We start from the raw sequence: 26,715 nt of genomic DNA, 5'->3' as shown, positions 1-26,715 counted from the left end.
CTAGAGATGGTTGTGCGTGAAAATCCCAGTAGATCAGCAGTTTCTGAAATACTCAGACCAGCCCTTCTGGCACCAACAACCATGCCACGTTCAAAGGCACTCAAATCACCTTTCTTCCCCATACTGATGCTCGGTTTGAACTGCAGGAGATTGTCTTGACCATGTCTACATGCCTAAATGCACTGAGTTGCCGCCATGTGATTGGCTGATTAGAAATTAAGTGTTAACAAGAAGTTGGACAGGTGTACCTAATAAAGTGACCAGTGAGTGTATATATATATATATATATATATATATATATATATATATATATATATATATATAATATGTATATAAATCCAAGGATACATACGCAAACTACTTGGTGACAGTTAATGCTCTAAAGTGGAAAATTTATAGTCAGCAGTTTAACTAGCGACTGGTTATGAGAAAAGTTAGACAACCTGATATTGATTGTGTCTTCGAAGATTGTCAGCAGCTCTTCTCTGGAAAGAAAAAAACAGAACAAAATTATTTAAATCATCTAAACAAGCCAACCACATTGAGCCTGGCCCAATTTTTTCTTTAACCCCCTTGTATTAGCAAACTGGCCAGTGTTATTTTTCCTTTTTCAATAAGAAAAGAAAAAGTCGCTTCTTTATATGAAGTGAGATTATCAAGTGGGATAATGAACTGGGATTATATCCCTGTCAAAACAAAAAAAACCCCATTATAATAGTGCAATCAGTATGAATATGACCGTATCAACATATCAGACTCTCGCCTACCATCGAAACCTTCAAAAAGAACCTGAAGACCCACCTCTTCCGACAAGCCTACAACCTGCAGTAACCACCGATCGACCAAACCGCTGCACAACCAGCTCTACCCTCACCTACTGTATCCTCACCCATCCCTTGTAGATTGTGAGCCCTCGCGGGCAGGATCCTCTCTCCTCCTGTTCCAGTTGTGACTTGTATTGTTCAAGATTATTGTACTTGTTTTTATTATGTACACCCCTCATCACATGTAAAGCGCCATGGAAAAAATGGCGCTATAATAATATAATAATAATAATAATAATAATAATAATAATATCTGGCTGGATCTCATGTGTTTTTTTATTTTATTTTTTTTAAGTTCTTACCCCTATTGCTCCAAAAGTTTCAGGTTTTTTTCTTGTGTTCTTCTTGCATATCTGTTTCCGAACCCATTTGCAAAAGTACCACAATGATTTAGGACTTGGAACTATATTGAAAGGAGTGGGAAGTGTCCCTCCTTCTTCAAAGTAGCTCATCCATAACTTTGTTCTTGCAAACTTCCATTCAATATCTGCATGATCCTATTGAGGTGAATTAAAAGGAGATTAATAGGAAATGCCAAATGTTACCCGATTAAAGAACAAATGTTATTCTAATTGTAGGCTCCAATTTAGATTCCAAGAAGTTGAATGCTTCGCATTTAACCCTGCTGTTCTGTTAGGGTCATAGTGACCCAGGAGCAATACAAGTGTATAGTACATGGCAACAGAACAGCAGGGTTAAGATACCCTGATATCTGGCCACACCATCAGACAATAATGCTCTATTCTTTTTGCTATCAGTGGGCACAGTATTAAAATATCATATTATGAAGACAACCATGTGTCCTCCTAGACCTTCTGGAGTCACTTTCCAAGGCAGTTCCAGTTCTGGTGGTTTTGAGCCACCCATGATACATGAATGCCCATTCATTTAAACACTGATGGACACAGACAGAAAAGGATTCCTGTACAAGATCAGTACATGGGCCCTTTGTTGTCAAATGGAGGTGGAAATGGGCCGCTTATCTCTTGAGACCCTAAGCAGCTGAACAGGTTGCACCAATGATTTGTCAGCCCTGCATCTAAAAGGCTGCATTATAATGCTCCATATCACCTGCAGCAGGAGCTTTAGTTCTTATATAAAAGAGGCTGTTTATGGTTAACTTTTATTTTCTGCTATTATCCATAGCATCCCTTACCAATACAGCATTACATGAAATTAATGGGTCATCCATGTAACCCACAGATGAGCTGTGTCCCCCAAAGAGAGCAATCAATGTAGATGTATTCCGAGCAAGAACCCTGTTAGGTGTCGAGTTCCCACAGCCGCACAGGGGGAATCTCGAGCCACCTCCGCTGCGATCTCCCATTCTTCTTTAGCCGCAATGGAGCCTGCTCAGCGGAGACATCGGGCCCAGCATCTGGCTCAGTCATATACTGTGCGCTTGGTTGCTGCTGATCTTCCAGGCTCGGCCATTGTAGCCAGCACTGTTCAGTGGCAAGCGGACACTCCAGGGGCTAAGTCCTGCTTTTCCTCTACTGAGCATGCCCAAGGGACGACCACTCATTGGAGGTCGAGGGTCACATGCTCAGGTCCTGAAGCAGTTCCTATTGGACCACTAGGAAGGTCCTGGAGAGCTTTCTCTATAAAAGGTTCGCATGGCCGCACGGCCATGCTCTTGTATCAACTTATGTTCTTGTTTGTTTGAGCTTAGCTACTTTGTGGTCTTTGTCAGCATGTGCTCAGGGTCGGCTGTATAGCCACTAGAATTCCGGCACCTCCGGAGAGGAGTTTGTGTGTGTGTGAATTTAGGGCTGGCGTATAGCCACTAGAATTCCGGCATCTCTGGAGAGGAGTTGTTTGTGTGCTGTTGCTGACTGTAAGACCACTGTATGCTACCTGCTCCATTAGTGAGCTGTGATCCTCTGTGAGGTTAACAGAGCACAGCGTTATCGTTAATCCTGGCGACTCTGTGAAGCAACAGGGTCCGCTCCTATATAGACCATTTGATGGATCCCGTGTCTATTCAGGCGTAGTACCGCCATATAGTGCCGCCATTTACTAGCAGCAGGTTCCACTCCTGCATGGTGGACCCCGGGCTGCGAACGCACCTATACTATCTCCATATTTACTCTGGGCGTTCCTCCAGCCCTAATGGCACGCCCCCAGATGCAGGGCCGCGGGGTACTCGGTACCGGGCCTCTCTGTCTCGGTTCTGGGGTTGTCACGGTGGCTAAACCCGGTCCATGACCCTGCTAAGGGGCGTCCAATGAAAGGTGTGATGATGGTGCGTGGTGCAGGTCACGATGAATAACGAGGACACAGGGTTGCAGTCTCTTTACCTCTTTACTGAAGGCTTCAGGATCCTCAATCCAGAGTACTGCTAACCGGGCTTGCTGAGACCGGCCGGTCCAAAGGCACATCCAGTTTCCTTTGCAGGTGGAAATCAGTGCCTACCTTCTAGCGCCTGTGTGTTGTAGTACCTCCCTGCTAAGCACCACGGGATAGTCCTCACAACTGTTGTGTCTGTTTCTGATGTTCTTCTTTCTCACAACTCATATCTATTCTGATGTTCTTCTCCGTCCCCCAGATGATATGGATAGGACGCACCCGTATGACGGGTAGGCCTGGAGTTCTTCCGGGACCCTAGAGTCGCCCCTCTCCCACAATTGCCCCCTATGTCTGCTTAGGTGATTTAGGTGAGACAGCCAACCTAAAATTAACTGTCCTGCCGCTGTTTGAAGTATTGCTTGGAGCCTAATACTTCCTCGGCGTTCCGGCCACCGGCTACGTGCCTCAGTAGGATGTTGCCTCGATCTTATGGCACGACTCCTACTGGCTTTATCTCCTTTTTGCTGCGATCTTGTTTCTCACTTCTCCACAGTAAACCTCGCTTCTTTTCCTTTCTTAGGATGCCACCGCATTCAAGTGCAGGCGCGGCTCCGTAACATTCTGTTCTGTTCGCTAGGCCACTGTCAGGATCCCACCCCTGACAGAGACCCCCCTGAATCTTCTCCCGCAACACCCTCTGCCACAGGATGTTGCCTGGTTCCAACCCAGTCAGCTTCTGACTAACTTCCTATCCAGCCCCCAGTTTTACCAGATTGTGAGGAGTGGCCTAATGCATAGAACGCTTTGCTCCCCCTGGTGGCCAGAATGTGAAGTGTAAAGTGTGACTGTGATACCTGGTCAGGTGAACTCCTTAGGTGCCATCAGACGTACCATCACTCCCCTTAGCGGCGGAGCGTCAGTACTGCAACGACCAGGACCCTGGGGCGCTGCACTAACAAACCCCTCCTTTTTGACATTTATATAAACTGGTTTGTGTGTTCACATAGAACACACGTTGATGTCCAAAATTCCTAATGATTCTATATAATTGTGTCCGACCATACCTTAAGTCCTTGTACGTTATGAGCTGAGGTCTTACAATACCATTCCCTATCAGATGCAGCAGGTAAAGAATCTAAAATAAGAGACGAGTGCCTACTCCAACACCATAGGATCCACGTGACTTAAAAGGAACCTGTGAGGTCACCCATGCCCTCCAACTCAGCATCATTCATCTATGTAGGACTAAATTCCCTGTCTAATCAGCCCTGTATAACATTATTCAGTAAAACAGAGGTTTAAAAATAGCATTTATAAGGTTCCTGTTTGCCATGCTAATTAGAGCTTTGACTAGTACATGGAGCATTAGTTTCCCTAGACTAGTCATCAGCCCTCTTTCCATGTTATCATGCCCCTGTGGGTGTGATAACAGAATTTGCAGGAGCCGACATCATCGCCAGCTCCTGCTAATCTCTCGCATGTGAGCCGCTCATTTTGCCAACGTCACTGCTCCTATGTTGCTGGGTGTATGCTTCCTGGCTTCAAATCGGAAGTGTGGAAGATGGCTTACATCCATAGAGGAGTCAAAGCACAACTGGACTCATAGGAACAAGACGAACAGCTGGCACAATTAATTGAGTGAAAAAAGCTGCACACCTGCGTAAGATTTGCCAGAGCTGGCAATGATGTTGGCTCCTGCAAATTATGAGGTGTGATAACATAGAAATAGGGCTGACCAGTCTGGGGAAATTAATGCTCCATTGTCTTGTCAAAGCTTTAATTAGCATAGCAAATGGGGACCTTAAAAATGCTTTTTTAAAATCTCGTTTTCACTGACTAATGTTATACAGGACTGGTTAGGCAGGGAATTAAGTGCTGCATACGTGAATGCTGTCTCGGTTGAAGGGCCTAGAGGACCAGACAAGTTCCCGTTAAACAGCCTGGACTTATATGAACTCAACTGTGAGTTGATATATGCATAATATCAGATAGTCATGCTAGCTTTTGAGGTTTATTACTTTGACAACTAAAACAAAGTTTAATAACACTTACGGTAATAAAAATAGACAAATATTACAAAACACAACTTACAGCGATGAGCTGGTAGGAGTTGTTCATCATGGCAATCAGCATGTTCAGAAGAACAACCAGGGAGATTACATTGTAGGTTCCAAACATTGTGGCACCAACAAATTCTGTGAATTTGTGATCAGGTTGTACGTTTGTTACATGGAGATTGATGAGTCCAAAAATTGACCAAAATAGTGACTGTAATGTTTCAAAAAATCTAGAATAATGAAGAGCGACAGGAGAAAGGAAATCATAATAAAACAGATATTTTCACATTATAACAGTCAAAAAGTAAAAGGCATTTTCAAGGAAAAATACATTCCTGTTCTAAATTCTACAAGCAGTAATCAATGTAAGGGTCATCAGCTATGCAATAATAGGGAATCGAGTACTCTAACCATGGGCAACTGACCTATCGAGGAAGCCGTACCGAACACAAGAACAGACACACCCATTTTTCTTTACTGCATGTCTGCATTACTGAGGAGTTTAAAGGGAACATAAAATAACATTTTTGTTGGAAAATTAGTTTTTTTTTAAATTTTCACGGCTCAATGTTATAATCTTCTGTGAAGCACCTGGGGTTTCATGGTGCTCACCCCACATCTAGGTAAGTCCCCTGGTGGTGTCACTTGTGGGGGTTCCATTGTTTACGCACATTAGCGGTTCTCCAAATGCGACATGGCATCCGCTAATTATTCCAGCAAATTTTGCATTCAAAAAGTCAAATGGCACTCCTTCCCTTCCAAGCCCTGCTGTACGCCAAAACAGTAATTATCACCCACATATAGGGTATCAACATACTCAGAAGAAATTGTACAACAAATTGTATGGTGCAATTTCTCCTGTTTCTCTTGTGAAAATGCTAAATTAGGGGCTAAAATAAATTTTTGTAGGAAAAATTTGATTTTTTTTATTTTCACGGCAGAATGTTATAAACTTCTGTGACGCACCTGAGGGTTCAAGGTGCTCACCACACATCTAAATAAGTTCCTTGAGAGGTCTAGTTTCCCCACTAACTATACATAGCCACTTTCCCCAACCAATTAAGATATAAAATAATTAGTACCTGTACTCTTTCCCTCAATTCATTACCAGTCACACTCCTTCATCCTCAATGCCCCCCACTCTGTACTTCCCGCTCCCCCAACTCATTATATTTACCTGGACCCCTATGCCACAATTCATTGTCATATCTGCTCTCTCTCCCACCCCCTATTCATCATCATTTACTTTGCCCCACCCCAAATCATCATCATTTGAAATGATTTCCCCCACCCTCAATTCATTATCATTTGCTTTCCCGAACCCTCAATTCATTATCATTTGCTCTCTCCACCCCCACCTTTATTTCATAGTTTGCTGTCCCCCACCTCCAATTCATCATTTGCTCTCCATCATCCTCCACCCTCAATTTAACATGTGCTCTACCCACCCCCCACTCCCAATTTATCATTTGCTTTCCCCCACTCCCAATTCAGCATTTGTTCTCCCCACCCCCCACTCCCAATTCATCATTTGCTCTCCCCCTACTTCCAATAAATCCCCCCACTCCCAATTCCGAATTTGCTATCCTCAACCCCTTCTCCCAATTCATCTTTTGCTCAACCCCACTCCCAGTTCAGCATTTGCTCTCCCCCACTCCCAATTCATAATTTCCTCTCTCACTACTCCCATTTCATAATTTGCTCTCCCTCACCCCAATTCATCGTTTGCTCTGCCCCACCCCCAATTCATGATTTGCTCTCCCCACGCCCTCTCCCAATTCATCATTTGCTCTCCTCCCATTCCCAGTTTAGGATTTGCTCTCTCCCACTCCCAATTCATTATCTGCTTTCTCAACACTCCCAATTCTTAATTTGCTCTTACCCCACTCCCAATTCATCATTTGCTCTCCCTCCACTTTCAATTCATCATTTGCTCTCCCCACCCCCTTTCCCAATTCATCATTTGCACTCCCCCACTCCCAATTTAGCATTTGCTATTCCCCGCTACCAGTTCATGATTTTCTCTCCCACCACTCCCAATTCATAAGTTGCTCTCCCTTTCCCAATTCATCATAGGCTTTCCCCACCCCAATTTGTAATTTGCTCTCCCCACTCCCAATTCATAATTTGCTCTCCCCCCACTCCCAATTCTTCACTTGAATTCATCCCCCAAGACCATTGAATTATTTCTATTTTTAAAAAAAATTCTATGCTTACCTCTCATACGCTCCCCTGCAGCTCCACTTCTGAACTGGCATCCTGATCCTGGTGCTCTTACATGATGGCATGTACGCAATGAGTCATCGCATAGGCGCCATCTGCAGTGCATCACAGAGGAGGACGAGGGGCTCCCTAGGAGCTCTCACGACTGTCACCATGTTCACTAAATGTTAAAACTGGCCTGACATTATGATTCTCCAGGTCAGTACAAGTACGCAGATACCAAACGTAGTTTTTTTTCTATTTAAGTTGTGGAAAAAAAAAAATGGCACCATTTTCCAAAACCGTTGCATCTCAATTTTTTGTGAGTGAGAGCTTATTTTTTCCTCACCAAGCTGATGTTTTTGATTCCATTTTGTGGTAGATAAAATATTTTGTTCGCTTGTTATTGCATTTTATTGAATTGTCGCAGCGATCAAAAAAACGTATTTCTGGTGTTTCGATTTTTTTATTGTTCCAACGTTTAGCGATCAGATTATTTACTTTATATTTTGATAGTACATTTTTGAAAGCAGTGATATAAGACGTGTATTTTCTTATTATTTTAATTTTGAAAGGGACAAAAGCGTGGTGATTTGAACTTTTTTTATATATAATTTTTTCATTGTGTTTTACTTTTTACCTGCTTTAGAGACTTGAAGCTGCGATCATCTGATCGCTTGTGGTACACAAAGCAGGGATTCAGCCACAGGCTGACACTCATAGGAGATTTGCAATGACAAGAACGAGGTCCACAGACCCCAGGCTGTCATGCCAAAGCTTTGGTGCCCCACGATCACAAGACAGAGGCGTCCACGGGCAAGTCTTATGACTCGCTTCTAGCTCCCTCGTGTTAAATTCCGCTGCCAGTGATTGAGAGTGATATTTTATATTGGAACTCAATTTCACCCATGGCTGTTAGAGGCACATGACAGCTGTTCAAATCAGCAATCTTGTGTTGGGAAAGATGTGGGCTCATCGGCGGAGGCAGCATCAAAGGAGGGGTAGATGACTTTGGATGTATCCAAACATCCAAGGACGTAAAGGGGTTAAAACATGTTGAAATAATACAGTATTAAAGGGAACCTGTCACCTGAATTCGGCGGGACCAGTTTTGGTCATATGGGCGGGGTTTTCGGGTGTTTGATTCACCCTTTCCTTACCCACTGGCTCCATGCTGGCCACAATATTGGATTGAAGTTCATGCTGTGTCCTCCGTAGTACACGCCTGCGCAAGGCAATATTACCTTGCGCAGGCGTGTACTCCGGAGGACAGAGAATGAACTTCAATCCAATATTGCGGCCAGCATGCAGCCAGCGGGTAAGGAAAGGGTGAATCAAACACCCGAAAACCCCGCGCCATATGACCCAAAACTGGTCCCGCCAAATTCAGGTGACAGGTTCCCTTTAACTTTCATCTGTGGGTCAACATGTTTATGCCGATATCGAAATTCTATAGCTATATAATTTTATTTACGCTTATTACTTTTGTTCAAAAAATATACTGAATTTTTTTTATATTTTTGTGTCGCCATTTTCTGAGAGCCAGAGGGCAGAGGCGTTACAATTTTCCATCAATGAAATTGCATGAAAGCTTAATTTTTGCATGGCAAGGTGTAGTTTTCAGTAGTTAATTTATTTTTGGTACATATGACATGTTATCACTTTTTATTGCATTTATTGGAAGAAACAATAATTTTGGATTTTCACATTTTTATTTTAACACAATTCACAATTCAGTTTAATTTTCATGTTAATTTAATTCTTTAGGTTGATACAGTAATGACAATTCTCAATTTATATAGTTTTTTTATGTTTTACTACTTTTACACAAAATATATTTTTGCTTCTTCATTCCAAGCAATCATTGGTTTACATACATATGACTTTTTGTTCATTGTTTTTTGTGAGACTGGATTAGAAAAAATGTAACAATTCAGGTATTGTTTTTCTTTTTTTTCTTACGGTTTTCACTATATGAAACAAAGAATTATATATTTTTATATTACGGGATCATACGATTACATTGATATCCAAATCACACAATTTCAATAATTTAATGCTTTTGAACAAGAATATATATATATATATATATATATATATATATATATATATATATATATATATATATATATATATATATATATATATATATATATATATATATTGTTCCACATTATGCTCCGAGAGCAATCATTTTTTTATTTCTTTTTTTATACTCACCCATCCCTTGTAGATTGTGAGCCCTCATGGGCAGGGTCCTCTCTCCTCCACTGTATTTAATCTATCTATTCTTTCCTGTCGGGTCCCGATGTGATTTTACTGTGCACGGCAGATGAATTGCCAGCTTTTCAAAGGAGATCAATATGTAAAAATTGGACAGCACTCACATGGTCCGAATCCTGTACGATTTTTTGCTCTCACCCATTGACTTGCATTGGCGAGTCTCGTCTGAGATACGCTGAAAATCGCAGCATGCTGCAATTTTTTTCTCAGTACGATTTCAGCTGATTAAAAAATCACAGTTTAGATGTAACCCATTCAATAACATTGGTCATAGTGCAATCCGATTTTTTATCGGATTGCACTCATCCTTTTTTCTTGCAAATGAGTATGAGCCCATAATGTGGTGGCACCTGATGGCAGAAGCAGGTGCAGGTTCTGGTGGAGATGTGACAATAGCACTGTCTATTAGAGTTGAGCAAATATGTTCGGAATCGGTCTAGGAATCTGACTTTGCCATATTCTTGCCACAGTGGTGCCCTATTTGTGCTGAATTTATGTTTGATGATCAGTTCCGAACATGTTCGGTCATTTCTACTCCCATTGACTCCAATGACATTCGTCTGTGTTCGATCAATATTGAAAAAAAAAAAATTCGCTGCCAATCATAATCGGAACCGAATTTTGAAAAATTTGCTCAACTTTACTGTCTATGTTGCCCGCAGCAACTAATCACAATGAAGCTTTAATTTTGCAAGTGCAGAACACAAAATTAAAGCTGCTCTGCGATTGATTGCTCTAAGCAACAGAGGTTGATAAGTCTTCAAATTTGTCTTCTTTATAAAGACAAATCAGATGAGCCAAATAAATATAAAATTGATGGTATTCAATTACATCTAAACAATAATTTGATTACATTTAATTTGGTTTGAGTTACAGAAATGTGAAGGTAATATACCTGTCCCATAGAACATCCACGGCAGTTGGAACCTCAACAACAATTCCATTATGAGTTTAGCCAAGATTTACATGTTAGGCTGCTTTCACACATCAGGTTTTTGCCATCAGGCAGAATCCAGCGAATGTTGAAAAAACGGATCCTGCAAAAGTTGCCGCCAGATCAATTTTTTTCTCATAGACTTGTATTAGCGCCGGATTGTGATGGATGGCCTCACGTTTCATGCGTTTTTTGCTGGATCCGTCGAAATTCATTTTCCGGCGGCTGGAGAAAATGGACATAGGAACGTTTTTTCTGTCCGTCGAAAAATGGACAGCTACGGATCCGGCGACAAATGGATGAAACTTGAGGTGAAATGATGGAATCCGGCGACGGATTCCTTTTTTGTAAGCAAATCATGCATTTTCCATTCTGGAGTCTCTCTCTCTATCGACAAAAAACCGATGTGTGAAAGCATCCTTAGATGGGTATTATTAAGCATAGTTATTTTTTTTTTTTACAGCGCCCTTTATTTTCAGGTGAAATGCAGACGAAAACAGGTTTTAGAGTACAGATTGTTAGGTGTCAAGTTCCTGCCTCTGCACAGGGGGAATCTTGAACCATCTCTGCTATAGTCTCCCATTCTTCTCCAGCCGCAGTGGAGTCTGCTCAGAAGAGAGATCGGTCCCAGCGTCTTGCTCAGTCTCACTCTGTGCATAGGGTTACTGCTGCTTTTCCAGTTTCTGCCATTGAAGCCAGTGCTGGGCAGCGGCGAGCAGATGCTTTTGGGACTAAGTCCTGCTTTTCCCCTTCTGAGCATGCCCAGGGCAAGATCTCCCATTGGAGATCGAGGGTCACATGCTCAAATACTGCAGCAGGTCCCATTGGTCCTCCAGGAAGGTCCTGAAGGTGCTCAACTTCTGTGGCAGATTCCCATTGGTCCTTCTGGGAAGGTCCTGTACATGCTGCAGCTATAAAAGGTTCGCATGACCGCACAGCCATGCGCTAGTGTACATTAGTATATGTTGATGAGTGCAAGTCGTCCTTAAAGGGACTCTGTCACCTGAATTTGGAGGGAACAATATCCAGTCATATGGGCAGGGTTTTCGGGTGTTTGATTCACCCTTTCCTTACCCGCTGGCTGCATGCTGGCTGCAATATTGGATTGAAGTTCTTTCTCTGTCCTCCATAGTACATGCCTGTGTAAGGCAAGATTGCCTTGTGCAGGCATGTACTACGGAGGACAGAGAATGAACTTCAATCCAATATTGCAGCCAGCATGCAGCCAGCGCGTAAGGAAAGGGTGAATCAAACACCCAAAAACCCCGCCTCTATGGCTGAAAATTGTTCCCTCCAAATTCAGGTTACAGAGTCCATTTAAATACCCCATCCCTATTGAATGACTGCTTGCGTAAGGTGGATGATTGATATCTAGCGCCCGACTTAGCCATCAGCACGTAACACACAAAACACTGTCTATTGCTGTGACCGCCAGTGCGGTGCCGTGCGCTTTCACAGCACTTTCCTGACCCAAGCCTGGGTGGTTAGTGGCGTCCGCCAGTGTGGCACAGCACGCATTCTCGTGCATCTTTATTAATATTATTTCTTTCTCTCTGACACCCCAGTTGCGGTGTCGAGTGCAAGAGGTCTATATGAACTCAAATCCTGTGTCTTGGGATTGAGTTCTGGGACTCCTTGCTTGCGCTCTTGGTGCGGTACCGCGGCCCTGTGATGCAACAGGGTTCGCTTCCTCCACACAGGGTGAAGTTAACCCGTGTGTGTATCCACATTGTACCGCCATATAGTCCGTCATTACTTAGCAGCAGGTTCCATCTCTGCACGGTGGACCCTGGGCTGCGAACGCACCTTACTCTATCTTCCTAATTATTTGGTGCGTTCCGCTAGCCCTAACACAGATGAATCATTTAGCAGAAATACAATGCACGGTACAAAACAAGTAAAACTAAACATGGCTAAGTGACAGACATGGGAATGGGGACTTGGCCAACAAGAGTTTACAATCTACAAGAGAAAAGGGAAGAACAAAGAAGAAGAGAGTAAAAGCTAGTAATATGGGAATGTGATGGAATCAGTGTTATTTTGCTATTTGTAGGCATTTTTGAAGAAGTGGGTTTTTAGGCTGCATTTGACACCTTTGAAGGTTGGGGCTGGTCCAGTCAGTTGAATTACTCAGTTCCAGAGTACAAGGAAGTCATATGAGAGATCTTGGAGATAATCAAGCAAGGAGCTGACAAGAGGGGATCAAAGAAGGAGTTCTTCTGAGGACTGGAAATTTGGAGATAACAGGCCATGAATAGTCAGGTAATAGTCAGGTAAGTCATTCATTTTGAGCTGAGTTCTCTCATTAATGTGGCAGAATTGTAAGAGGGAATAGTAGTGCGGTGAATGGTGGACTGAGTTAACCTTAGAGTCGAGGATGAACTGGATGGGCATGAGAGCGCTACAAGCCAGTGGAATTTAGACTATATCTACAAGTATGTGTAAATATATATTCCAATCATATCAGCAAAGTCTAATGATTCCATCCACTTGCCAATTCTTGAACCCTACTATTTTGTAAAAATTATAGAGTTTATGGTTTTATCAGATAGGAATGTAAAATAAAAACCTTAATATCACTAACCATACTTCATGTAATAGTTAAAAAGCAGAAAAATACTGGAGCAATGTGAGGAGATTGGGATTTTAGCATATGTTAGTCTGGTTTCACACTTGCGTTGGGCAGAGTTGCAGAGGGCTGCATAGTTCCTCTGTTAAGCCCTGCCCAATGCCGCCGCTCTTCCATTCAGCTCCAACTGCGTCGGCATGCGTCCTGCATACCTACCTTTAACATTGGGTATGCAGGCCACGCGAATGTATGCGGATGCTTCTTCATGTGTCGTTTTGACGCTACGCCGAACTGCGTCGAATGCAACATGTTGCATTTTGTTGCGGTCGGTGCAGCGTCAAAAGGACACATGCGGAAGCATCCGCATACATTCGCATGGCCTGCGTACCCAATGTTAAAAATAGGTACACAGGATGCATGCCGACGTAGGCGGAGCTGAATGGAAGAGGTGTGGCAGTGGGCGGGGCTTAATGAAGGAACTACGCAGCCCTCCGCAGCTCTGCTCAACACAAGTGTGAAACCAGCCTAAGAGTGGGCCATCCTCCAGCTACTGATGTTGGAGCATAGCCCTTTCACAGGTTTACTGTATATTAAAACTATCTCCTTTTTTCAATTGCAGAATGATAAGGAGGAATCCTCTTATTTCAGATCCTGACTATTTATTTTCACTAGAGTTAAGAAGAACCGCCTGGGGCTGGACAGAGATATGTTAATCATCGTCCAACTTGTAATTGTAGCTGTGGGGGTCCTTCATCTTCTGCTACATTAATAGTATGCTATTATATAACTATATCATTTATTGTTAATTATATGAGGGTTTCTGACTCAGTTTTCCTTTTTAAATGCCGGTTGTCGGCTGACATCTGTCCATTGTGTGCCATTGTTGAAATATTCTATACTCAGCCTAACTTTGAAAAACAGATTTTCTGGATAGTTAGATGGATGGATAGATAGGATAGATATTATAGATAGATAGATAGATAGATAGATAGATAGATAGATAGATAGATAGATAGATAAAATAGATACATTCTCCTGAAATACACATTGATAACATACTGTGCAGTATGGTGGTTCAGTAGTTAGCACTATACTTTTGTAGTATTAAGGTCCTGGATCAAATCCCACCAAGGACATGTTCAAAGAGTTTGTATGTTCTCCCTGTATTTCCATAAGTTTCCTCTAGGTACTCAGATTTACTCACTATAAAAACATAGAGCCCAATTCATCAAAGTTTTTCCCCAGAATACTGGAGTAAAAAGCTTTGAAAAGTCTCTAATTGTTGTTGCAACTTGAGACTGTGCTAACATCTTGCGACTTTGGAGTTATCATTCCATTTTTTCTCATCTCCAACAATTTGGGCAGAGCTGGGGTATGATGTGGGAGTGTTGACTGCAAAATTTATGACAAGCGGCGGCGTATGCTTCACCGCAAATCTTACTCCAGCAGGGACTGGAGTAGGATTTGTGACGAGGGGCACACAGAGGTGCGCGCCATTTGTCCGATGGTCCTGAATCATTAAGAGGCTTGAATCCCTTAAAGGGAACCTGTCACCCCCAAAATCGATGGTGAGGTAAGTTCACCGTTATCAGGGGCTTATCTACAGCATTCTGTAATGCTGTAGATAAGCCCACGATGTTACCTGAAAGAGGAGAAAAAGAGGTTATAATATACTCACCTGGGCGGTCTCGCTGCGGTCCGTGGTCAAATGGGCATCTCAGGTCCGCTCCGGTGCCTCCTATCTTCATTCCATGACGTCCTCTTCTGGTCTCCGTGCCGCGGCTTCGGCGCAGGCGTACTTTGTCTGCCCTGTTGAGGGCACAGCAAAGTACTGCAGTGCGCAGGCGCTGGGCCTCTCTGACCTTACCGGCGCCTGCGCACTGCAGTACTTTACTCTGCCCTCCCTCAACAGGGCAGACAAAGTACGCCAGCGCCGAAGCAGCGGCTTGAAGACCAGAAGAGGACATCATGGAATTAAGATGGGAGGCGCTGTACCGGACCTGAGACGCCCATCGGAGCGGGACCGCCCCTGGGTGAGTATAATCTAACGTCTTTTTTTCCTTTTTCAGGTAACATCGGCGGCTTATCTACAGCATTACAGAATGCTGTAGATAAGCCCCTGATGACGGTGAGCTTACCTCACCATCGATTTTGGGGGTGACAGGTTCGCTTTAATGAATCAGGAACATCTGACTCCAGCATCCTCATCAAGACCGGCGTGAACAATGCCAGTCTTGATCATTCAAGGTCATACTGATAGGTATAATGTCAAATGGACACTATTTATTCAACTATACCTTTCTATACAGCGTATCACTGCAAAACGTTTCACACAATGTACATTTTAGATTGGGACCTTAATGTGTGATGTATTTCACTTCATACTCATACAGCAGCATATGCTGGAGCCTTCTGTCATAAATATTTTCTTCCGACCGCCGATAAAATTCTCATGCTATGGACCCATATCATACTTTTATGTGCATGACTATGTATGAACCCATAAGAGAAAATAATTTTGTCCTGTTCAATCACATTTTGCATTGCAGAGAAATTTTCCCAAAATTACATTATAGTGGCTCATGGGTATGACAAATGGCAGCGAGCAGAATGCCTATAGGTATATAATACAGATTCTTTAGCATTATGAAGGATCCATACTTGTGGCTTTGCCATGTGCATGTGTCCTAAGTAAGTACAATGTACAGTGGTTTGTGAAAGTATTCACCCCTCTTGGCATTTTTCTTGTTTTGTTACCTCATAACCTGGAATTTCAGGGTTTTTTTTTTGATTTGCATCAGTTCATGTAAAGAACATACCTACAACTGTGAACATTTTGTTTTTCTTTTTATTGTGAAGCAAACAACAAATAGGACAATATAACTGAAAACTTCAGCATGCATATCTATTCACCCCCTAAAGTCAGTACTTTGTAGAGCCTCCTTTACCAGATATTACAGCTGTAGGTCGTTCCAGCTCCTTCAAGCTAGATGGTTTCCTCTGATGAACAGCAACCTTCAAGTCTGACCACAGATTCTCAATTGGATTAAGATCTGGGCTTTGATTAGGCCACTCCAAAACATTTACACATTTTCCCACTCAAGTGCTACTTTAGCAATATCCTTTGGGTCTGTAATGGACTGGGTGTTGGAACCACTATGCTGTGATCTGAGGAAAGCCTGGAGGGGCGTGACTAGGTGCCTCACCAAGTCCGACCTTGAATGTACGGTGGCCAACTATACCTCAAAAAATGTGGGAGGTGGGACCAGTTGCTGCACCAGGACTGACCTCGGGTAGATGGCAGCTGACCCTTAAGGGACAGGAGACAGGAACAGCCATGGATGGTAGACTTGGCAAGCACTGTTTGACATGGCTGACAAACAGGCAGACTGGCAAGGCTGATAGACAGACACATGGGCACAGTCGATAGACAAACTGTCGGGCATGGCTGATAGACAGGCAGGCACGGCTAATAGACAGGCTGGTGGGCACAGTACATAGACAGGCAGGTGAGCACAGTTGATAGGCAGGCAGGAGGACACCGCTGATAGATAGGCAGGCGGGCATGGCTGATAGACAGGCAGGTAAAGAGGAATATGAGTACTGGGATCTGAGAACCAACACCTGGTGGAGGTGCCTTAAATAATAAGTATTCCTCAGCCATTGGCTGGGGACACTTTAGGATAGTGCGCGGTCCTTTTCAGAAGACAGGACAGCATGCGTGTACGCTAAACACAGTACTTAGGGATCTGTGAGCCGTGTGCAGATCCCGGGCAGCTGCTGGAGGATGAGGACGAGGCATGGGACCATGGTGGTGAGTTGCTAATTACCTGCCTGTTCTGCCAGGCGTCGATTTTTGCCCACACCGAAGGGTCACAGAATGCTCCTGCCGGTGATTCCCCGGCTTCCTATGATGTCACATCAACAAAGTAGCATCTTCTCTTTCGCTCTGCTCTGTCGATGGGTCAAGACTGCGGATGTCATGCTGATTGACAACCAACCCCCTACTACCTCCCTGCAGGGAGCTAGCTGTCACTTATCATAACATCTGCAGTGATGCCCTGTCAACAAAGCAGAGTGGAAGAGGAAGAGGTGCTCTGTTGAAGAAAGGTGGCATAAAATAGAGGATTTGCCAATTAGCAACTACATGCCTGTTAGTTCTAACGTCCATACACAAAAATGATAAAACTCCTAGATAAACGTTTAACCTGCAGGTTAACTCTATGGCTAGGTTCGCACATTGCGTTTTTGATGCATTTTTTCTGCACACAAAACCTGCTCCCTTGGCAGTAGAGAAGCTGCTTACAAAAATAAGGTTTTGCAAAGTTTTTGTTGCATTTTAATTGCTATGCTTTTGCTGTCTCTTGTGCATGTTGATAAAGTTTAGTGCCCCCAAAAAAGCATGATTTAACTTAGGTTTTTCCACCAAAAACGTAGCAAAAACTGATACCTGCGTTTTTTTGCTTAGTTTTTGCTGTGTTCTTGCAGTTACCCATTGTTTCCTATGGGTGAAAAACACAGCAAATATGCTGAAAAAACGCTGAGGGAAGTGACATGCTGCAGTTTTCAAAAATGCAGCAGTTTTCCAAATCAGTCAGGAAAATAAAGCAATGTGTGTGCATGACATTTCTGAAATCTCATAGACTTTGCTGGTACTGTGAAACACACAAAAAATGCAGCAAAAACGCAACGTGTGAACATAGCCTATAACTGCAGGTTAATAACATTTGGGGACATGACAGGTTCCCTGTACCTTTCGGCATTGTGATATCTTTCTTGTGTGATAGTGTACGCAAGGTTACATCTTTACATAATAACATTACATGCAAAATCATAATAACATTTAAATAGAAAAATGACATTCGATTTTCAACTTACGTGGAGAAGGCATTGTTTTGCTTTTCACACCGGATGCCAGTACAGCTCGCTGGATTATTCACAGTGGTATCGTAATTGAAGTACAGTTGATTTAATCCATTTGCGAAGGCCAGTAATACGAGACAGTAAATGAAAAGAAACTTTAAAATGTCCAGAAGCATTCTTCCTAAAGAGATCTGCAGAGGACCCAGGTGAGAATTGGCTGTGAACATTGAGATCAATCTCAACGAGCTAAAGATATTTGCAATGGCAAATAATGCTTCTGCGACTAAAGTTGGATGCCACATGTCCCAGTGGCTACGTTCACAATAATCTTCACTGTACTAAAGCAACAGAAAATAGAAATAATGTTATTTTCAGACCACTCCACTCATTTACATTATATTCATGTATGTAAAACCAGTTTTTACCATAACTTCTAGTTAGGGCAGATGAAGATGACCATTTTTTCTCCATCTGAGAAAATCGGTCCAATAATGCAAATTGCACTCTGATCAAATTTTCCTAGAGGTGGAGAGAAAAACAAAGGTTTCTCCGCCTTCTCCACTATGTCAGTTCATGACAATTGTCTTTTTTTATGGACCTATAGACATGAATAGGCGAGTGCCGTCAGATTCTTGGAGACAAATCATGCATGCAGTGATATTTTTCCTCAGACCGATCAGTCCTAGGAAAAAATCAGACATGTACATGGTCCTATGGAATAAAATGGGTATGAAGACTATTGGTCACAACCATGAATAGCATTTGTCTGATTAAAACAGTCATGTGCATGAGCCCTGATGCTAATTCAAAGAGGTCCATTATCTCCCAAGGGGTCTTAGCCCAATAAACGACTATATCAGCACTGAGCCTGTTACTGATATAATGCCTGAGGAAGCAACTTTTAATTAATATGCAAAAGAGGAGACTTTGTGCCTTGACATGGCCAAGAGTGTGGCGCACCATTACACCACCTCATTTGCACATTGGGCCCTCCCTCCACTTCTGAACTATACCATATTTTTGGACCATAAGACGCACCTAGGTTTTAGAGGAGGAAATTAGGAAAAATAATTGAAGCAAAAAATGTGGTCAATTCTGTACTTAATATCCCCTATCCTGGTATATATGGTCCCCTCACTCCCATCCTGATACACATGGCCCTCTCATACTTACCCTGGTATGCATGGATCCTTCATCATTACCCTGGTATGGATGGATCCCTCATCCCTATCCTGCTATGCAGTGTCCCCCTATCTCATCCTTGTATGCATGGCCTCATCCCTATCCTGGTATGCATGGCCTCATCCCCATCCTGGTATGCATGGCCCCCCATCTCGTACTAGTATGCATGGCCCCATCTCTATCCTGGTAAGCATGACCTCTTCCCTATCATGGTATGCATGGCCCCATCCTTATCCTGGTATTCAGTGCCCTCATCTTGTCCTAATATGCATGGCCCCATCTCTATTCTGGTATGCAGGGCCCCTATCTTGTCTTAGTATGCATGACCCCATCCTTATCCTGGTATGCATAGCCCCCATCCTTATCCTGGTATGCAGTGCCCCATCTCATCGTAGTATGCATGGCCCACATCCTTATCCTGGTATGCAGGGTAACCATCTCATCCTGGTATGCAGGGCCCCATCTCATCCTAGTATGCAGGGCCCCATCCCTATTCTGATATGATTGTCCCCCACCCCCATGCTGGTATGCATGGCCCCATCAGAAAACATTAAAAAAGTTACACTTACCTACCCGGCGCTCCCTCGCAGCGTCCTGCTCCGGTGCCAGCAACTACTTAATGCTTGTAAGCAGCGCATAGCAGGGACGTCATGCAATGCTCACAAGCAGAGCACAGCTGCCGGAATGCTCGCCGGGACTGTGTGCACAGAGCAGTGAATATTCATTGCTCTTCAGTAGCACGCAGTTCACATGTGCCGCTACTTAAGAGAATTGAATATTCATTCATTCAGCAGTTGCTAACACTGGAACAGGACGCTGTGAGTGAGTGCCAGATAGGTATGTGTAATTTTATTTTTATGTTTTCTGATGGGGCCATTCATACCAGGATGGGGTAGGTGGCCAATTATAAGGATGGGGTTATGCATGCCAGGACCGGGGTTGAAGGCCAATCATACCAAGATTCAATGAAAGAGAAATTAATATTCATTGCCCTCCATGGCTATGGGCATGGAATGCAGTGAATATTCATTTTTCTTTAGCAGTGGGAATAGGAGTTAGCCACAGCCACCGGCTTCAGCCTCCTGTGACCCGCTTCTCAGCCAATACCACTCCCCCACTTCTACACCACAGCCAGAGCCAGTATATCCAGACTATAAGACGCACCCCCCATTTTCCTACACATATTTGGAGGAAAAAGTGCGTCTTATAGTCTGAAAAAATACAGTAATAAGCAATGTCATAAGAAAGGAGATAGTGTGCTTACTCTGGGAAGCAATCACTGTCAAATATTTACAACTGCAGTATTCCAAAAGTGACTAGCTTTGAAAAAACATGATCTTAAAATACTCTTTTGGGAGACCATTATTCTATATGTGTCCGTATAGCCACCCAGTGGTTGTGAAGTGTGCTGAAACCTATGAAAGATTTTGCTAGAGTGTTGCAATATTGTACTAGATTTGTTTTATGGGAAATTAAAATCTTTAACCAAAGTTTTGGAAGGTTAATGCCAATTGCCACACCAGATTTGAAAAGCGACTATACATTCCTCCCCTGCTGCCTCTTCTACTGAGATTAGTGTTTTGGTTTTCTCATATACAAGATACATGTCTCAGTGGAATAGGGAGCAGAAATACATCTGCACCACACCTTTTAGGGAATCTGTCACCAGGTTTTTGCTATGTATTCTAAAAGCACCATGATGTAGTGGAATAGAGCCTGATTTCAGAGATGTATCACTTACTGTGGCATGTAAAAGTTTGGGCACCCCTGGTCAAAATTACTGCTATTGTAAACAGTTAAGGAAGCCAAAAATTAAATGATCTCTAAAAGGTACAAAGTTAAAGATGACACATTTCCTTTCTATATTAGGAAAAAAAAATGTTGTCATGACTCTGTAGTCGGGTGTCCCAGGACCCAGGGTGTCCTTCTCTGACCCTAATGATAGCCAGGCCCTAGCTGACCCTGTTCCCCAGATTAATTCTGATGGTGAAGACACCGGGGCCACGTATCTTGACAAAGCTCCAGAAACCACCCTTAGTCTGTACCCTTCCCCCACCCAGGGAAGAGGGGAGTAGTAGTGTACCGCAATACACCAAGCAGACTAACAAGGTAATACAAACATGGAAAAAGGAAAATACCAATCATACAAATATACTCACACAAACAACATAGGTAAACACTGTGGTGTGGAGGATGGTTAAAAACCAAAGTAGGAGAAGGAGGGGAATTAGCACACAACCAAAACCTAGCAACAGTCTCAGATAAATCCACCAAACACCTTCTCAAACAACAACTACAAACCACCATCTCCTAACCATGCAGCATAAGTTTTCTCTGGCAATGAGTGCTAGCCAGGGCCAGATTATAAAGGAGATGGAAGTGGCTAAGAGTGAACAGTGGAGCCTTAATGCAGGAAAGCTTCCAAGAGCTCTCAATGAAAGAGATTAATCCCTGCACTGCTAAAATAAACCTGTACCAGTTAATCTGAATGTGAAGGGCTTCTAAACAGTGCAGGAGTAGGTGAAATCAGACGCTGAGATTTTCTGGCTCTTCTCTGTTGCAGTAAACCCATGACATATATATTTGCTTTTTTTTTCATTTAAAAAAATACAAAAAGGAAAATGGGTCAATGCAAAAGCTTGGGCACCCTTAGAGATTTGTGTGCTCAGATAACTTTGACTAAGGTTTCCAACTTAATTAGCCTCTTACAGTTATGGCTTGTTCACTATCATCATTGGGAAAAGTAAAAGGGATGCAAATTTCCTAGCTTAATAAAAAAAAACAGACTCCTCTAACTTTGTGTCAAAAAACAGCAGCCATTGATTCTTCTAAACAGCTACCTAGCACTTTGAAAATGAACATGGTGGAGGTCTACAAAGCAAGAGAAAGTTATAAGAAGATAGCAAAGCATTTTCAAGTTGCCCTTTCCTCAGTTCGAAATGTACTATCTAAGAAATGGCAGTTAAAAGGAACAGTGGAGTTCATGATAAGGACTGAATGACCAAGCAAAATTTCAGTGAGAGCTGCTCCTAGGATTGCTAGAGAAGCAAGTCAGAACCCCTGCTTGACTGCAAAAGACCTTTAGAATGATTTAACAGACTCTGGAGATATGGTCCATTTTTCTACGGTTGAGAGACACATGCACAAATATTGTCTTCATGGAAGAGTCATCACAAGAAAACCTTTCCTGCATCCTCACCGTAAGATTCAGTGTCAGAAGTATGCAAAAGAACATCTAAACAAGCCTGATGCATTTTGAAAATAAGTGCTGTGGACCAATGAAAAAATAGAACTCTTTGGACACAATGATCAAAGGAGTGTGTGGAGGAAAAAGGGCACATAATTTCAGGAAAAGAACATCTTGCCACCCATTTAGCACCATTAATCATGTTTTGAAGTTGCATTGAAGGCATGGAGAACATTTCAAGAGTAAAGGGAAGAATGGATTCAATGAAATTTCAACAAATTCTTGATGCAAGCATAACACCTTCAGTAAAAAAGCTGAAGTTGAAAAGAGTACGGCTTCTATAAATGGATAATGATCCTAAACACATGACAAAATCCACAATAGACTACCTCAAAAGGCACAATTTGAAGGTTTTACAATGGCCCTCACAGTTCCCTGATCTGAACATCATTGAAAATCTGTGGCTAGACCTCAAAATAGCAGTGCGTGCAAGACGAGCCAGGAATCTCACAGAAATGGAATAAGTTTTCAAGGGAAGAATGATTGAAAATTATTCAAAAAAGAATTGAAAGACTCTTGTCTGGCTACAGAAAGCAGTGACAAGCTGTCATGCTTTTAAAAGGAAGTGCTACTAGGTATTAACCATGCAGGGTGACCAAACTTTTGTTTTGGCTCATTTTCCTTTTTTCTAGTATTTAAAAACTAAAAGATGAAAATATATATTTTTTGCCTAAAATACAAAGCAAACGTGTCAACTTTAATTTGAGCTATTTTAGATATAATTTAATCTTCAATTTGCTTAACTGTTCACAAAAACAGTAATTTTGACCAGGGGTGCTAAAACTTTTACAATCCACTGTAGTACCCTACGTTTTGCTGTTTCAATGCCATCAGTAAATCAGTGTTTTATCTGCAGGAGATTACCACTACTGGGCATGCAGCCTTATGCTTCCTGATCCAACCAAGTCCCCACCAATGATTAGCAGATTTCTGTCACTTTACATTGTACACAGAAAGCTGCCAATTATTGGTGTGGATGGGGATATAAATAGCTCAATATCTCAGTATTGCTAAATCTACAACAGAGAAAACTGTGATTCTATCACAACTGCTGCACCCAGCATGGAATCAGGTTCTTCGTCCCTACTTTATGCTGCTGTGTTACGCACATAGTTGTGAAAGCACTGTGTCATGGTCCAAGGAGAGCCTGGAGGGGCGTAACTAAGCAACCCCCTGGTTCTTCATTAGAGCCCCTCATGGTGTGATTAGAATGAAACCCAGGTGAATGACAGATGCTACTCCAAGATGGACTTTGGAGCGGCAGCAGCTGACCCCCACAGGGGAAGTCAAACAGGACTGGCCAGGAACTGGTAAACAGGAGTACGTGCTGCCGATTAAACAGAACAGATTCCGTATAGGACTTCACGGCTGGTAGACAGAACAGGTTCAGTATCAGGAACTGACAAGATAGGTTAAGGAGCACATAGCTGACTCGGGTGCAGTATCACAGGTGCAGGTTCAGATTGAGCTTGTGAGGGTAGCAGGATAGGTGTGGAGAGTTGCAGGATAGCTGTGGAAAGGTGCCGATCAGGCTCAGGACCAGATAGAGGCTAGACGCGCACAGGAACAGGTTACAGTGGAACAGGTAGGATCAAGATCAGACAGGACAGACAGGATCAGATTCAGGGAGCATAGGTACAAGAACCTTACAACTAGGTAGCAGGATACACACTGATACTAAGGTTGCTAAGTCACCTCTCAATAGGGGAGGGTGCCTTAAATACCAGGCATCTCCCAGCTATTGGCTGGAAATGTTTTCAGAAGCAAGCGCGCTACCCCTTCAAAAGGTAGGGAGCACGTTCTTGCCTTAACCACACTCCCAGTAGACATGCGTGCCATGCACAGGTCCTGGGAGGAACCAGACACCGCGGGAGCTGCAAGGGCTTGTAAGGGAGCAAGTTGTCATCCCTGCTAAGAGGAGGAAAGGGACTCATGTAGGGACATCAGCTATGTGCTAACATGCTGTTTCATTGCATAGCAAAAATCTATTGACAAACTTCCTTTAACCCCTTCACATCTTGGCCATTTTCCATTTTTTAGTTTTCATTTTTTCTCTCCTTCCAAGTGCATAACTTGTGTTTATTTTTCCAGCTATAAAGCCATATTAGGGCTTATTTCTTGAGGGACGAGTGGTACTTTTGAATTGCACCATTCAGTCTACCATATAATATACTAGAAGACGGGAAAAAAGTTCAGTGAGATTGCAAAAAAAGTGCAATTCCACAATTGTTTTTTTTAATTTTGTTACCATGTTATGTATAGCTTATTTTCTATTTGTGGTGAAAAAAATTCCGACATGTGTTAAAAAAAAAAAAAAAAGGTTTTGTTTTTGTCGCCATTTTTCAAGATCCATAGAATTTTCATTATTCGTGATCTGGGGACTGTGCTATGGCTTATTTTTTTAAACCTGAGCTGACATTTTTATTGATACCATTTTGGGGTAGATGCAAAGTTTTGATCGCCTCTTATTGCATTGCATTTTATTGCAATGTTGTGGAAGTCAAAAATTAAATCAGCTGTCATGTGCAGGAAAAGATGCGGGCTCAGCAGTGGAGCCCGCATCAAAGTCAGGGAGATGACATATGACGAATGTATACGTCATATGTGGTGAAGGAGTTAACAGTACAGAAAAGGTAAGGATAGGTATGATTCAAACTTAAAGGGAATCTGTCATCAGGCAAAGTATTTGATATGATGTCAGTCAGATAAACCTCTAAAGTACTGATTTAGCATGCAACTCCATCATTTACTAACTGAAATCTCTTTAGCAATGAGATGGTCATGTATTGTAATCTCTTCATTTAATGGTAATGTTTTACAAATGCTGAGATGCTAAAGTCAAATATGAGATCGATTTAAATGTTATGTTGTAGATATATCTGCTGTAGTACAGATCATTGTTGTAAAGATGAAACTGGACACACAATTTAATAGGGGCTGCAGAGTGGAAAAAAAAGTTTGTTTTTTTATTTTAATTTTGCCACTCCATTGCGGACATATTATCAGCGTATTGGCACTTAATGAGTTAACTTTTAATACACTAAGTGGGTGTTATCGGATAGCAACTCATACAGAGGGAAGAAAAACTTGCTCCCAATGAAAAGAATCTAAGAACTCCCACTTGGATTTAAAAAATACTTAAAATTATCAGATGCTAAATAATTTAATTGCTAATATTTCTGCAAGGGAGAAGCGACATTACAAAATAAAAAACAAGCAAAAAAAACATTATATTGGGCTCCGCAGTTGCTGTTACATTCTGTGTCAATTTCAACATGGCAAAAAATGTAAAACGTGCATACCATAATTAATATACACTCACCGGCCACTTTATTAGGTACACCATGCTAGTAACGGGTTGGACCCCTTTTGCCTTCAGAACTGCCTCAATTCTTCGTGGCATAGATTCAACAAGGTGCTGGAAGCATTCCTCAGAGATTTTGGTCCATATTGACATGATGGCATCACACAGTTGCCGCAGATTTGTCGGCTGCACATCCCAAATATGCTCCATACAAGGCAGGATGGATCCATGCTTTCATGTTGTTTACGCCAAATTCTGACCCTACCATCCGAATGTCGCAGCAGAAATTGAGACTCATCAGACCAAGCAACGTTTTTCCAATCTTCTACTGTCCAATTTCGATGAGCTTGTGCAAATTGTAGCCTTTCATTCACCCCCCACATCCGATCACTGGCTCGCTCTTCTTATCTGCATCTCAAAAACATTTCCAGAATTCGCCCTTTTCTTACTTTCGACTCTGCAAAAACTCTTACTGTCTCACTTATTCATTCTCGTCTGGACTATTGTAACTCTCTACTAATTGGCCTACCTTTTACCAGACTCTCCCCGCTCCAATCTGTCCTGAATGCTGCTGCCAGGATCATATTCCTCGCCAACCGTTACACCGATGCCTCTACCTTGTGCCAGTCATTACACTGGCTACCCATCCAATCCAGAATCCAGTACAAAACTACTACCCTCATCCACAAAGCACTCCATGGCTCAGCACCACCCTACATCTCCTCTCTGGTCTCAGTCTACCAACCTACCCGTGCCCTCCGCTCTGCTAATGACCTCAGGTTAGCATCCTCAATAATCAGAACCTCCCACTCCCGTCTCCAAGACTTTACACGTGCGGCGCCGATTCTTTGGAATGCACTACCTAGGTTAATACAATTAATCCCCAATCCCCACAGTTTTAAGCGTGCACTAAAAACTCATTTGTTCAGATTGGCCTACCGCCTCAACGCATTAACCTAAT

The 26,715-nt window shown here is 42.6% G+C and overlaps 1 protein-coding gene across 1 annotated transcript in view; it reads right to left on the bottom strand.

Annotated features, from left to right (window-relative positions):
- Positions 1 to 26,715, bottom strand: part of TRPC4 (transient receptor potential cation channel subfamily C member 4) — a 431,918-nt gene that overhangs the window by 5,382 nt on the left and 399,821 nt on the right. Inside the window, exons 6-9 of the mRNA XM_077298186.1 lie at positions 18,037 to 18,359; positions 5,205 to 5,400; positions 1,127 to 1,321; positions 444 to 485 (exon numbers count right to left, since the gene is read on the bottom strand). Of these exons, the coding sequence (XP_077154301.1) occupies positions 444 to 485; positions 1,127 to 1,321; positions 5,205 to 5,400; positions 18,037 to 18,359 (756 nt within the window). The remainder of the gene's footprint in view (positions 1 to 443; positions 486 to 1,126; positions 1,322 to 5,204; positions 5,401 to 18,036; positions 18,360 to 26,715) is intronic.

The sequence above is a fragment of the Ranitomeya variabilis genome, chromosome 3 (genome assembly GCF_051348905.1).
Source record: "Ranitomeya variabilis isolate aRanVar5 chromosome 3, aRanVar5.hap1, whole genome shotgun sequence".
In the NCBI taxonomy this organism is placed as follows: domain Eukaryota; kingdom Metazoa; phylum Chordata; class Amphibia; order Anura; family Dendrobatidae; genus Ranitomeya; species Ranitomeya variabilis.
The sequence above is the reverse complement of the archived record's forward strand: the minus strand, read 5'-3'. Positions and strand labels throughout refer to the sequence as shown.